We start from the raw sequence: 14,146 nt of genomic DNA on the forward strand, positions 1-14,146 counted from the left end.
TACTCCAATATCTGCAGGAGATCTCAGTTCCAGTGTAACACGCCAGAATTGTAACAAAAAATTCCTTGAACCTCATAGAACTATGAACCTACAGGCTGGAACCATGGCAATTTGCATTAAGTTGCTATAACTGTGTAATGTTAGATACACTCAAAGACAACTGAATAAAGACTGACAGAAATGTAATAAAACCAGTGACCACTGGATGGCTACAGAGAGGGCAGCTGTTGCTTTTTTTCCATTTTATTTCAGAAAGGCGAGAAGGGAGATCCTGGCATTAGAGGCATCAATGGGCAAAAGGGAGAACCTGGAGTGAATGGTTTGATAGGTCTACCTGGTCCAAGGGGAGCCCAAGGAGAGAGGGGACCGCCCGGAGCTTCTGGGTCAGATGGAAAGCCTGTATGTATGCCAGCTGATTATGTGTCCCCTTTCCCTGCTGATCAACTGACTTTTAGAATGAGCCTGTGTAATCTTTTCAATGCTTCTCTGTTCACTTCAGGGGAGAGGTTTTTCAGAAGATTTTATTCGGCAGGTTTGCGCAGACGTGCTGAGAAGTGAGTCCCTAACCACTGCATCTGATGTACACCCTTGCCTGGTAGTCAGCTTGCTTGGATGTGCCTGTGTAATTTACTGTGCCTGCAGCTCTGCCTTAAAACAGGAAGTGGGATTCTCTCCCCCCCCCCCCCCCGAGTCAATGTAACCCACAAGTGTTCACCATCAAGCTTCTGCCGCTGTTATTTCTGATCACTGACTGGAGTTAAGAGGCCCTTTGAAGCAAGGAAGGAACGGTGTCCGGCTTTCTAGGCTTATAAGCTGAGCTGAACTGTACTGTCAATACCTGGGAAGTTTTTGTCCTTGGGCTTCTTCCTAACTAGATAAGTTTAGAATTGGGCTGTGCTTTGTAAGCTCCAGATCAGCAAGACTTCCATCTTTTCCTACTCACCTTGTTTTGATCCTTCCTTGTGCCCTTAACCTTGCTCGCTGCTGGAATGCGGTTCTGAGACCTTCATAAATTGAAATTTAGTCCCTGAGCTGAAAAGTTTTCCCCACCTCATTTGACACTGGGTAGGAGTTTTTAAGTTATACACCGGGGGTATGATCCCTGCAGAATTAAGAACATTTTATTTTTATTGATTTCAAGGGGAGAGGTGATTATATAACTTAAATCTTCCTCACTGAAATTGGTGGCTCTCAAAGTTACTGAAATCTGGTTGACCTATGCTTAAATTAGCAAAAGTTATATTTTCAACTAGAGATGGGCATGAACCACAAGTTAAGCAGTTCGTGCTGGTTTGTTTATTGAGTGAACAGGCATTTGGAACTTCAAAACCCCACCTCCTCTGGTGGGTGCCCACGCTTCCCTTTCCCGCCTCCTCCAGCCTCCTCCAGGTGCTATCTCTGCATGGGTGTCTGCTGGAGGAGGCGGAGCTATGAAGCACTGAACACCTGAACTGGTGGTTCATGCCCATCTCTATTTTCTGCTGGTTTCATACAATTTGAGGTTCTTTGGACTTCGATCTCTGCTAATAACAACATGTTCCCTTATGATCTGAAGAGTTCTGAAGGATTTTTGTCTGAATTCTCCTCAGCCCAGTTGCCTACTATGCTTCGGAATGGGAGGCTACCACACTGTGATCAATGTCAGTCTCATGCTGGTGCCGCGGGACCTCCTGGTCCACCAGGCCCAGCTGGCCCACAAGGTCCTCGAGGTTTTCCTGGCTTGCAAGGAAATGATGGTGTTCCAGGTCTGACAGGAGCTCCTGGGCGTCCAGGAGCTCGTGGGGCAAAAGGTAATTATCTGTGGTGTCAGTGACTCTTACCCATGGTAGTTCTGCCTGTACAAAACCACACTAAGAATATTAGAGTTGAGTGGACTTCCGGGAGGCAGCTCACACCAGCACTCTACTGCATATAGGCAGTGATGTCCCAACACACCTTTTTTCAGCACCTTCCATTCTGCCTCATGACAGCAGCCCCTCGAGGCTCATTGTTTTTCTGTTTGGTTTTCAGCAATATTTCACACTGCTGCACATCTGTGGGCAAACAGGCATTACCCAGGTGACTCATACCATTCTCACATTGTACCTGCGATTCTCTGGGAGTCGGGCTCATCTTTAAAAACTAGCAAAAGAGAGGATTGCATTTACTCCTTACATTTTACATTTTTATGTTGGTGAACTTTCTGCTTCTTTTTTTAATGGTTAACTAACAAACACATAGGTGCTTAATACACCTGCCCAGTTGATTTACTCCTGCTTCTGTGCTTACTGTAAATAGGATTTGTTCTTTCTTCATTTTGAAATCCCCTATTATAGTTTTTAAAACTTCTTTTCATGAAAGAAGTGAAATCTTCAAAATATGTAAGGTCAGAAGTTTGCAAACTTTTTCAACCATTCTATTTTCCTCTATGGATTTATTTTATTTATGTATTCCATATTTATGTGGTGGCGCTGCGGGTTAAACCGCAGAAGCCTCTGTGCTGCAAGGCCAGAAGACCAGCAGTTGTAAGATCGAATCCATGTGACGGGGTGAGCTCCCATCGCATGTCCAAGCTCCTGCCAACCTAGCAGTTCAAAAGCATGTAAATGCAAGTAGATAAATAGGTACTGTAACGGCCTCCTTCTACCTCACAAAGGAAGGTCGCTACGTCACTCCACTGTTACTCTTCTGGTAGTTGCCACCAACCATTCCCTGCAATAAGTATCTTCAGGCTGGAATGGATTTCAAACAAAATAACTAAAGTTTATTGATTGGTACATTAAGATTGGTATAACAAATAAATCAGGTAATCACATAAAGAAAGGCTCTAGCTCACACAGACTCATATCTCCACACAATCTGATCACTATCTCATCTCAACACTCACAGATCCTGATCTCCCCCTCACACACATACACACCCCTATATATCCCAGCTCCTCCCCCTGATGTCCCGCCTTCCGACCCCCATTGGATGTTAACACTCCAGCCTAAACCTTGAAGGACAGGTGACATCATAGCTGTTTGTAACAGGTACCACCTCAGTGGGAAGGAAAGGGCATTCCATGTCTAGTCATGCTGGCCACGTGACCACGGAAATGCTGGCTCTGCGGCTTGGAAATGGGGATGAGCACCATACCCTAGAGTCGGACACGACTGGACTAAATGTCAAGGGCAACCTTTACCTAAGTTATTAACACTTTAACTAATCACATGCGGTCAAGTCCATTCTGATTTGTGAACATTTTTCAGGGTTTCTCAGGTAGAGAATACTCTGAAGTGGTTTACCATTCCCTTCTCCTGTGAGCGTCCTGGGACCATGCAGCTTGCCCAAGGCCACATCGTCTGGGTGTACTCACGGAAAGCACAGTGGGAAATCAAACTCCCAACCTCTGGCTCCACAGCCAGATACCTAAACCACTTATAGCCTATTTTACTTTTTCACAAATTTGGATGAAATTAGCTGATACAGTAGCTGCCTCTGAGCGCACAGGCATCTCTTGCGAATAACTGCAAATAACTGAATAATATCAGGTGAATAACTGTGCAGTTTCTGTACTATGAGACTTCACAGTTTGATGTCTTTCTCTGTTCTAAAGGAATCTCCTGTAACTTTTTATATTCAGATTTTACTGGCAGGTGTAGTTGTCCCTTCTGAAGAGATGAAGCATGCCAAATTCCAGACAGATAAATGCAGGGGTCTTGTGAAAGGGGTCTTTAAAGTTTCAGGAGAGAATGGATTTCTTCCTGTCCATTCCCATTCCATTCCTGTAGTAATTTTTTTTTTTCACAGTTCAGGCAATCATGAAGGAGAACCAGCAACATCTCGGGATAAATGCAGAATTACTGTATTTTTTGCAGCATAAGACACACTTTTCCCCCCACAAAACAGGGGGGTGGAAAGTCTGTGCGTCTTATGGAGCAAAGAAAACAGATTATATTTTCCTGTTTTCTTCTCCTAAAAAATTGGTGCGTCTTATGGAAAGGTGCGTCTTATGGAACGAAAAATACGGTAGGTGTTATGTTAAATAAAAACAGTTTAATGCTTTTTCTTCCTATGCTTTTAACACCAACTGGTAAGTTGTTTGGTTGTTGCTGGGTTTTTGTGTGTGTCACTCTCAAAAACTCTGACTGGTTGTGAAAAGGAAGATACTCCCTTTTTGAAACCACTGAGCTTTGAGTTAGAAAGCTACATAGACATCCCTCACAAATTTCCTTTTATGGAGCACTTGGAGATGACATGTAAGCATTTTTAACAGTCTGAAATTCTAAGGTGGACTGAAGGCTTCAAAAGCAGTCTGATTCACTTCAGCATCCTTCAGACAACCCCTAACTACAAAGAGAGAGAAAAAAACCCATTGTGGAGATATTTGAAGCCTTACCAGCTTAGTAGAATATGCCAGAGACAATATGAGCACAGTCTTTTGAGAGTCGAGGGGTACAATGGGCTGCCACGATAGGATTTGAAATTATTTTCATCCCAAAAAGGAATATTGTACAAAATATTGCATTAAATAATGGTTGCAAAAAATCAAAGAGAGCAGTGCTCTAGAAAAGTAACAATTTTGTTACAATGGCTATCCATATCCGCTTACTTTTAATAGGAGGATGAGACTAATACAGTAACTTGAAGAGTACAGTCATTCTTTGAACTCAATTTTATATTTCCAAGTCCTATTAATTTTATATTTCAGTCTTCATAGTTCATATGCATTATAACACTTGGCAGGAGACTCTGAATTAGGAGAAATGAGAGGTGTTCCATCCATAAGTTGTCACACTCTAATTTTTCTTTTGATTCTCTGCTATTAAAATGGTGATCCCCTAGTTTTGCTAAAGTTATTATTTGGTGTTGTTTGACTGTTTATTGCCTGAAATTGCACAATTCGATGCAGGCAATTTTCTAGGGGAAATTTCAGAGCCTTGGGGCAGATTGATTTTCCCCATCGTTATTTTTATTCCACATACATAAGAAACGGGTGGGCTTGTTCCTTGTTTTAGGGCTGGAAAGTCTGGAAATTTTGCCATTTTCTCATGAGAGTTCGCATGAGCCAAGAAAGAGAAATTATATGGAAAATATCTGCAAAGGACAGAAAGGAAAACCACCAAAAGTATATTTTTATTCTGTGCAGAGCTTCTGAATATGAGTTGCAATAATAGCAGCAAAAACAAAAACTCCCAACACAGCAACAAAACATAACCCATCTTATTAAGAAAATTGATAGGTCAGTTCTCTACGTGCCAGTTCAGAAGTAAATCCCATTCTGTTTACTCCCAGGTCTCTATGGAAGGACTGCAGCTTAAGATTGTGGTCCCTAAATGTTTACCCAGAAATAAGTCCCACTGAAATCTTGGATGTAATATTGTAGCCTAAATCTTGTATTAGAAATGGATCCGTTTCATTCTGAAAGATTCCCGAAGAGTTGGCACTGAGATTGTGAGACTGATGACTTCCAAATCAACAAATTGTAGCCAGCCTTCAGCAGCCACTTCTGCAGCTATAGAAGCAAGCACTGGAGAAAGACAGGAGATCTTCTCTTCTCATTTCAGCAGCCAAAGTACCACTAGCCACTTGCCCAATGAAATGTTTTGTCCTGTTGTGGAGGAGCAGGCCCCTGTTTATTTGGTTTTATGTATTAGCAACATTGTATTCACCCTACCTTGAAGTCTTCCCATATTGAACATGGAAGAGACGTCTCTTTTAGTTCTGGTTTAAGGAAACTGGAGGAGCTGATCTCTTTGATCAAGTAATAGTTTTCTCTTTTCCCTTGTGAGGAGTTGTCTGGATGTCAAGAGTTCCCTTCAATATCTAAAATCAGGGATGAGTAATCTTAATCAGACCAAACTATCTCCTAAAAGTTAGTCTCTGTGTCTTCAACTCTTTAGACGTACTAGTGGTCCATGAACGTTGTACCCAAGTTCTCATTTTGTATTTCCTTCATACATCTCTGCTCTTTCTGTCTGTCTTAAAGAATGGCCATATGCCTTGATGCTGTGGCAGAGGGAGGATCTCCTTTTATGTAAACATCTTGTACTTACCAGGACATTTGCAAGCCCGTAGGCAATGGCTGCTACTTATTAGTGTGTTGGCAATAATGCTATGTTATCTAATTGCTGTCATCTGTATTTTAAATCTGTCTTCTTCAAAGTCCTGAAAACTTATGTTCAGTTATTCTTGTAGGGTTTTTTTTCTGAATACCCAGTTACTTTTTTTAAAAAAATTGCTATATATCCATGAGCCACTAGATTATTTTAAGTATATCTCTAATAAAAAGTCTGGAGACATAGGCAAGCTATCACAATATGTGGTCTAGCACATTTTTTTTTCTTTGCTTATTTTATGTTCCAGAAATTGCATTTTATGGTACACAAACTCTTAAATGCCTCTGGAGCAATGCTTCTGCCCTGAATCAACTTGCTTTGGAATTCTAGAATCTTTAACCTCAAAGAATTACATCTGTCACTACATTTATATCCTGCCTTTTCACTAAGCCAAGAGCTCACCAGCCCCACTCGAACAGGTTAGCCTGTGAGTGAGTGGGGAGCCCAAAATCCACTGAGTTTCATATCGGAATAGGGAGTTTTCTGTGGAACCCTCTGATCCTGGTCTGATACTTTAACCATTGAAGGCTGTCTAGTCCTGTGTTTCAGTTCTTACTAATTAGTACAATGTGTCTTTTAACTTATGACACACTTTTGTCTGAATTTACATGGCAGCCATATTTGATTCCAACAGCTCCAGTTACTTATTATTTCTTTAGTAGGCATAGCTGTAACTCACACTTGGGGTATCTTGGCAGCGACAGCATAGATTAGTGTTCTCACTGTGTTTCTTGATAGGAAGGAGGCAACAGCAGAGAATAGATTCTGATGTTCAGGATGAGTAAACTGCTATGTGTAGAGGCTCTCTGTGTCTTCCAGAACCCTGAAAAATCTGGGATTTTGCTTGCTTGGAAAGGCTGCACACATAAAGGATCACCCCCCCCCACAAACACACACTGTGACACCCTGTAAAAAGTGCAGCAAGAACTAGCCCGCTCCCTTTCCCCTTGTTTAAGTTAGCCCTGTCGTAAACACTTGAGTCTGATTAAAGAGTTATGTGCCCCTGTCTGCATTGAAGGTAACCAAATACAAGTATCCTGTCTCGTTCAAGTAAACCTATGAGGAGGGATGGAAAGCTGTTGTTCCCCTCCCCTCCTCTGCTTTTCCCCCTGCTCACATGGAGAGCAGTACTCTTGAGCTAAGTATGGAGGCTGTCCACATGGTTCTGAACAATGGAGGACTGGGTGCAGAGTTGTAGGAATTCCGCCTGCATACAAGAGGCTCTCGGTCAGTCTCTATAAGGAGAGCTCTATTGAATGGAGCAGGGCTACAGCTCTCAACCCTTCAAATGTTTCCTCCAACCAGTTAAAATACCAAGTAGAGCTCATATATCTGATGCAGAAATGCATTATAACTAATCACTCCTTAGCTATAATCGGATTCCACACAGGTCCAGCACAAACAATGGGTACAGTGAAGCCTCAACCTACGGAATTAATCCGTATTGGAATGGTGTCCGTAGGTTGAAAAGTCTGTACATCGAAAATGCATTTCACATAGGAATGCACTGAAAACATACTAATCTGTAACCCACCCAAGAAACACCCCCACACAAAAAATTAAAATAAATTTTAAAAATTACAAACCTTACCTTTTGGAAGCCTTCCAGGGGTCCCCTGCCGCCACCATCGCCATTGCTGGAGGACTCCAGCACCGCTGCCAGAGGCCTCGGAGTGCCGCCACCATTGTTGCTGCCGGAGGACTCCGAGGGCTTCAGTGCTGCTGCTGGAGGTCTCTTGGAACTCCCCCACTGATGCAGGTTTTCCCAGGGTGGACCGAGCCTACCAGGGGAGGGCTTCCCCCAGTAGGCCCAGTCTACTCCCCAGGTTTCCTGGACAGCAGACCGGGCCTACCAGGGGAAGCCATCCTCTGGTAGGCCCGCTCCACCCTGGGAAAGCCTGCATTGGTGGGGGGGAACCTCTGGGGATCCCCCTCTGCCACCGATCATGCTTCAGAGGCACTATCGGCGGTGGGGGGGGGACCTCCAAGATGCCTCCCATGGCGGCGGAGAAGCCCTGGAAGGCATCCGGAGGCAGATCCCTCTTCTTGTCCGTAGGTCGATTCTCCGGCTGCAAGTCGAAGTGAAACTTTGCGGCCGGAGAAGTACAGATGTCGAAAAGTTTGCAAGTGGAGCCATCTGTAAGTCAAGATTCTACTGTACTTTTAACTAACACAGATCTTAAATAGACTTCTCAGCACACAAGTATGTCTTGGTTTACTCTGCCTGAAAATTACTGATGGTATATTCATTATGTGTGGATTTTTACAGGACTACCAGGAACAAATGGTGTTAATGGAAACCCAGGAATTGGAGTTCCTGGGATACCGGGACCTCCAGGACCTCCAGGTATTTTTGTTGTTTAATAATTTGGGATGCAAGTATTCAAAGGATGTGAGCCTTAATGGGCTCTTGAATGGTTTGCGTGGCACGAATATGATTTTTTTTTGCAGCAAATATTGAGAATATATCACTTGAAACTGCTTTTTTATATAAGGGGGAGCCAACAATGAGTTCTTGCACTGGAATGTACTCAGTGCACTGCTGCACCACCCCCCTACTGAGAATCGTTTTGTCCAGAGAGCCACACTTCTAGACCAGGATCTTGACAGAGCCCAAACTGGAGGAACATCCAGCCCAAATCCAGACAAATGGTCATTGGAATATAATGCCCAAGCTCCCTTATTCAGAGGCAATGTGTCCCTCATCACTGATGGGAAGTCTCTCTCTCCTTCACTGTTCCTAATATGGTTCTTTTTTACTTCGGGAGATGGACACTTCGCTTGGAGGTGCCATCAGATAAGAGAGGTGGTACAGAAGCCAGGCCAGGATAGTAAGGGGAGGAGCATCATCTTGGTAATTGTAGTGAGCAGGACATGATCCTAGGATACTGCTAAGTATGCCTTGATGGAGACCATCGAGACCATCCTGGCAACTGGTAAGCACTCTTGTATTACACCAGGACTCTAATCTCCTTAACGTGTTATTTGTCTTTTAAACTGTTAAAAACACAATAGGATGGCCAAAATACTGTTGCTTATTATTGTAAGCGACAGCTAGAGTAGGACCATTGAATCAGTGGAGATTTGGTGAGTCAGCTCCTCTGTAAGTTCCACTGAGTCCAATGGGCCTATTCTAACTGTGACTTAAACTAAGCAACAGGATTTGTGCAGTTGACTTTATTTAGTATAGTGGATCCAGCTGTGAATGCTAACGCTCTATGGACACTAAACATTCCACCCCATCTATTTCTTACATTGCTAAAGGTCCTGAAGGCCCCCCTGGGATGAGTAAAGAAGGACCTCCTGGAGAACGTGGGAACCCAGGTAAAGATGGAGAACGTGGCAATCCTGGAATTCGTGGACAAACTGGACCGCCTGGAATTTGCGACCCATCTTTATGCTTTAGTGTAATTGTAGGAAGAGATCCATTTAGAAAGGGACCCAATTATTAACCTGGAATAACAGACTTTGCCTGGTGCTTGCCTTCTATGATCTTTCAAGTCTCAGGAAGATGGCTGGCAATAATTCACTTTCCTAGGAACTGAAGTACCTCTGGTGCATAAATTAATACGGTAGAATATTCCATGTTGAATATAAAACTAAGGGGCCTTTGGTCTGATTAAGCCTCTGAGTCCCAATCCACTTAAACTTACCTGTCCCTATGCTTTTGGAAATAATGAAAAGCTAATTTCATTAAGGGGTCACGATTAAATTAAAAGTTAGTCATCAATCATAAACTTAAGTCTCACTCGTTTCAGCTATGACTGATGTTTAGCTTCACTGGGACTCTGACATCCAGTGAGAATGATTTTTTTTTAATTTATCATGTTTGGCCATGACATTTCCTTCCTTTTGAAGTCCATTTTTATTGACTCTGCCAGAAGATGGATTGGCTCTCAGTACTTGGTCATCAGATGTACATCATCACTGTGAAGCGTTCTGCACTCAGTCCATGTAGAAATTGTATTTAGGTGTTCAAAAAAGGGTTGATTAACCCCACTCATTGTCTGTAACAGAAAATTGTTCATCTTCATGTGGAGACAGCAGTGGGACAGAACTCTTCTCACACTTTCAAATTAACCCTTTTCTAAATGCCTGAATAGGGTTAGACAGCATCCTAATTTCCATGGAACATGGTTGGTTATTTCAGATGTTTGTGAATTTCATCAGTTTCTGTGTGCTTCATATTTCAACATTTATACTTTTCTTGCCAGAAATACATGAACTGAAGTCTTTTAAAAAAAAAAATATTATCACGTTTTCTTTCGTATAAATATTGTTATCCATGTTGTGCGTGGCAAATGTGTGCAAATATCCAATTAAAAAAGTACATTCGCAAGTGGGAGAAAACTCCGAAGACACCCGAAACAAATTTATAAGATGAATTTCTTCTTTTTTAAAAAAATAAAAAAACAAGTCTCAAGATAATCTGGCGCAGATAAACCACAACAGCACAAACCTTTGCACAACCAAAATTTACCACATTCCATTTTTCAGTCTGACTGTAGAACTCGGTGGTGTCATGTTTGCTGTGCTCTGCAGGACTGCAATTGTCAAAGAATCGTTTACAAGATATGCTTCGTGCTTACTAGCTGACTCCCAGTCTCTGTTACGCTGCTTCATTGTATGTTTTAAGCAAGGCATGTCTATGTTTATTCTGTGAAATGAGATGCAAGCAAAAGCACTGTTAGCATTCTGATCAGCTCCGTTGTACAATTTCCATTAGAGTTTGTGTCCAATTTAAAGTATTAATGCAAAGAAGTGCACTTACTTATAACTGGCCTTTTGTTGTTGTCTGTTGTTGTTATTTGTAATATGCTTGACATTCAAGGTAAAATAAATTTTTACAGAATTTGAGATAGTAAAAGTCATTTTTATTCAAGCATTTTTCCACTCTCTCAGCTATATGTATACTGATGTTTTTATCTGCTAATATGATTTATCAAGTGGAATATTTACATTTTTTAAAAATTGTGGATATGATCCAAAAGCATGGATCATATGTGGAGATGATACAAATTCCCATTGTCTTCTGTGTAGCAAAAGAGTTACAATATGAAAACATTTCTACTGTAGTTATGTCTGCAAATTGTTCCTGTTATCATAGGAAAGATAGCTCTTACCTCTCCATTAGGTGACTTAATTTATGGTTTTGTATTGCATAAATCATTTTAAAAGGCAGGAGGTTATTGTTGTTGTTGTTAAGCCAACATTCCTCAAGCATCTCTTCCATGTAACATATCTGAAATTAGTTATGTTACTAATACCACTGAGTTAGCATGTTACAGTGGGCGCCTAGCCTAGCTGTAATCTAGCTGAGTTGTTGTGATGTCATGACATGTTTCACAAATTTTCTAATTGTTAAGGGAAATAGAACCATCACCAGAAAGGATCCTACAAACTCATGGGGGGAAAAGGTGGGTGGAGGAGGCAAATACCTGAAATCATGATGGGAAAGGGAGGACATTGAAGAGCAAAGGACCCAAAGAGAAAGAGTTGTTGCTGATTATGCTGCATATAGGCTGGAGATAGGAATCGATAACATGCTGGAAGCAAGAAGAAGCGAACTGATGAAAGATTGGAAGCAAATGAACTGTGTTCCCAAAGAGCCAGGAAGACCCAAAAATCACAGTTGGATTCAAAGGGATCAGACAGACATATGTAAAAGTCTAGTCTGGAATTACTGGTAAGCTATTGGAAAAAGGAGCAAGAAGTACAATTTTGACTTCAGGCAAAGAGAAAGCATATGATACCAGTCCTGTGTATATTTTAAATGTGTTTCTCAGGGTTGTTCTGTGTTACTGTGATTTTGTCCAAATTCTTCATTTCTTTATAAACCAAACAGACATTTAATGAGAAAAATGTTCCACTATACCCATGCATTAAACATTCCTACAATTGCAGCCTCTGTACTGAACTGTTGAACTATTAGATTATAATCATGTACTAACCTTGAAATAAGCCTCACTGGGGCTTACCTTAGAATCTTAGAAATGCAGAGCTGGAAGGGACCCTGCGGGTCATCCAGTCCAGCCCCTGTCAGGGAGGCCCAGTGGGGAACTGAACTCCCAACCCCGCCATGAGATATCTAAACCACTAAGCTAACCAGCAACAATTCTTTAGATCCCTAGTTGATGTTACACAAGCATGCTCAAGGAGTACTTACGTTTGCTCTACTTTCTGCATTGTTAACTTGCTAAGTAATTCTAATAATACTGAGCAATCTCATATAAATCTGTGGTTAAGTATATCGCTACTTGCTGTTAATGATGAATAGTAGAACCTTGATTTTATAGAGTGCCACCAAACAATCAGGTTCTTAAATGAAACTTCTGCTTCACTTTGCAGAAAATAACAAGCTGTCCAGTTATTTAGTTGTTTCTCCCTTCAAATACTGTCCCCCAAAACGTGGTATATTGTATACATTTTCGTACTGTGGAAAAATGTATTTTTTTTCTTTCTGTAACAAAGATATTCTACAGTGGATGCGTCATACATGATCTCCAGCAGGTGGCAGCAAAACAAAACCGTTCGGCAGTAACTATATCCTCTGAATGGAATGGTCCCCAATAATTTCAGCAATACTGTATTTTATTAATTCTAGTTCTCTGTATGCAGATTAACATATTTGATTGAGAATAGGGTGCTTGCATGAGCTGGCCTGTCACTGGATTCTAAAGCAGACTCCATATCTGATCTAGGTTGCAATCTCGTATGTATTCATTGGGCAAGGGGTTCATTTACACAGGGGATGCATTTCAGAGCAGGGATGGGAAACTTGCAGCCTCTAGCTGTTGGAGAGAATGCAGGGTGGCGGATATAATTTTTCTCCTTGCAGTAACTTTTCTTTGTACAAGCTTTCTTCCGCTGTTAGACGTCTAGCAGGAAATCTCATAGGATGTATTCTCGAAGGCTCATAGGGATGACTCAGAAATTTTATGGTTATTTGTTTCAGGGAAGAATGCCAAACTGCACAGGATTGTTTTACAGTTCCTGCACCTAATGGAATCCTGCGCAGGATTCCTGGGAAAGGACTTTATGCTGCTCAGGGGTTCTGCTTGCAGAAAAACTACTTCGGACTGCGTGGTGGAGGATTGTGAAGTGCCAATTTTAAATACTGGGTTTTGGGCCTTTGATAAGCAAACACCATTTGGGGTTGATTCAGAGGCATTGTGGCCCCTCAAGATGGGCATGGCTGTCACAACACCTCTAGAGGATGCTCAAGACCTGTCAAGAAATGAGCAGCAGATCTTTTGCAAAGTGACCGGCTCTAAGCTCTTGACGGTCCATTTGAGACAAAACCATATTTGAACATCACAGCAGGCATTACTTGCAATAATACACTATTTCTGGGGGAATCCATTTATTTCCCAGCTACTTGGAGGGTGGCAGCTAAACTTAGATGAACCATGGATGGTGAGTGATGTTGTAGGTCACAAATCTTGTGAACCCTGGTTCTTTTAATGGCTGTGGAAGATTCATACAGTCACACAGAGGAGTCTTCTGCTTGAATACTAAATAGTGAAAGAATGATCTGAATATTGACTGAGGAATTTGCGATTACTGTATTTTTCCCTTTATAACACACACCCTGTTTATAAGAAACACCCCCCACCCCATTTTTGTAACCCAAAAATTAAGAAAGCTTTGATTATTCATCCTCTGGGCTCAGAACACTCTGACGATGTGAGCCCCTGTTGAATCTGAAACAGGCTCCACCTCCAAGGAGGTGTGTTCCAATTGGTTTGTACAGCATCAGCTGACATCAGTTCCATAAGGCTCATGACTGGGGGAAACTAAGTCTCCTGACTGTAGGAAGCTAATTCTCATGCCTGAAGGAAGCCTGTTTACAGAGGCAAGGTATGGTCATTTTGTTCTCTCCTCAGCTATCTCAGTTTACTTCTGTGTAAAAGGCACCCCTCAATTTTTAGTGTAATGATTTTAGGAAAAAGTAGCATCTTATACACAGAAAAATATGGTAATTCACTGAAATCAATTCCATAACTTAACTTGCAAGTTATGAGAAGGAAGAGAAAGCTTAAGTATTGAAAATCAGCCCTTAAAAT

General features: G+C 41.7%; 1 protein-coding gene across 1 annotated transcript in view; it reads left to right on the plus strand.

Annotated features, from left to right (window-relative positions):
- COL21A1 (collagen type XXI alpha 1 chain) overlaps positions 1–10,947 on the plus strand; it is a 128,464-nt gene extending 117,517 nt beyond the window's left edge. The window contains exons 26-30 of the mRNA XM_020781776.3: positions 253–399; positions 500–554; positions 1,590–1,790; positions 8,350–8,427; positions 9,345–10,947. Of these exons, the coding sequence (XP_020637435.3) occupies positions 253–399; positions 500–554; positions 1,590–1,790; positions 8,350–8,427; positions 9,345–9,532 (669 nt within the window). The 3' untranslated portion in view covers positions 9,533–10,947. The remainder of the gene's footprint in view (positions 1–252; positions 400–499; positions 555–1,589; positions 1,791–8,349; positions 8,428–9,344) is intronic.
- Positions 10,948–14,146: the final 3,199 nt, after the last annotated feature.

The sequence above is a fragment of the Pogona vitticeps genome, chromosome 1, assembly GCF_051106095.1.
Source record: "Pogona vitticeps strain Pit_001003342236 chromosome 1, PviZW2.1, whole genome shotgun sequence".
Classification (NCBI taxonomy): domain Eukaryota; kingdom Metazoa; phylum Chordata; class Lepidosauria; order Squamata; family Agamidae; genus Pogona; species Pogona vitticeps.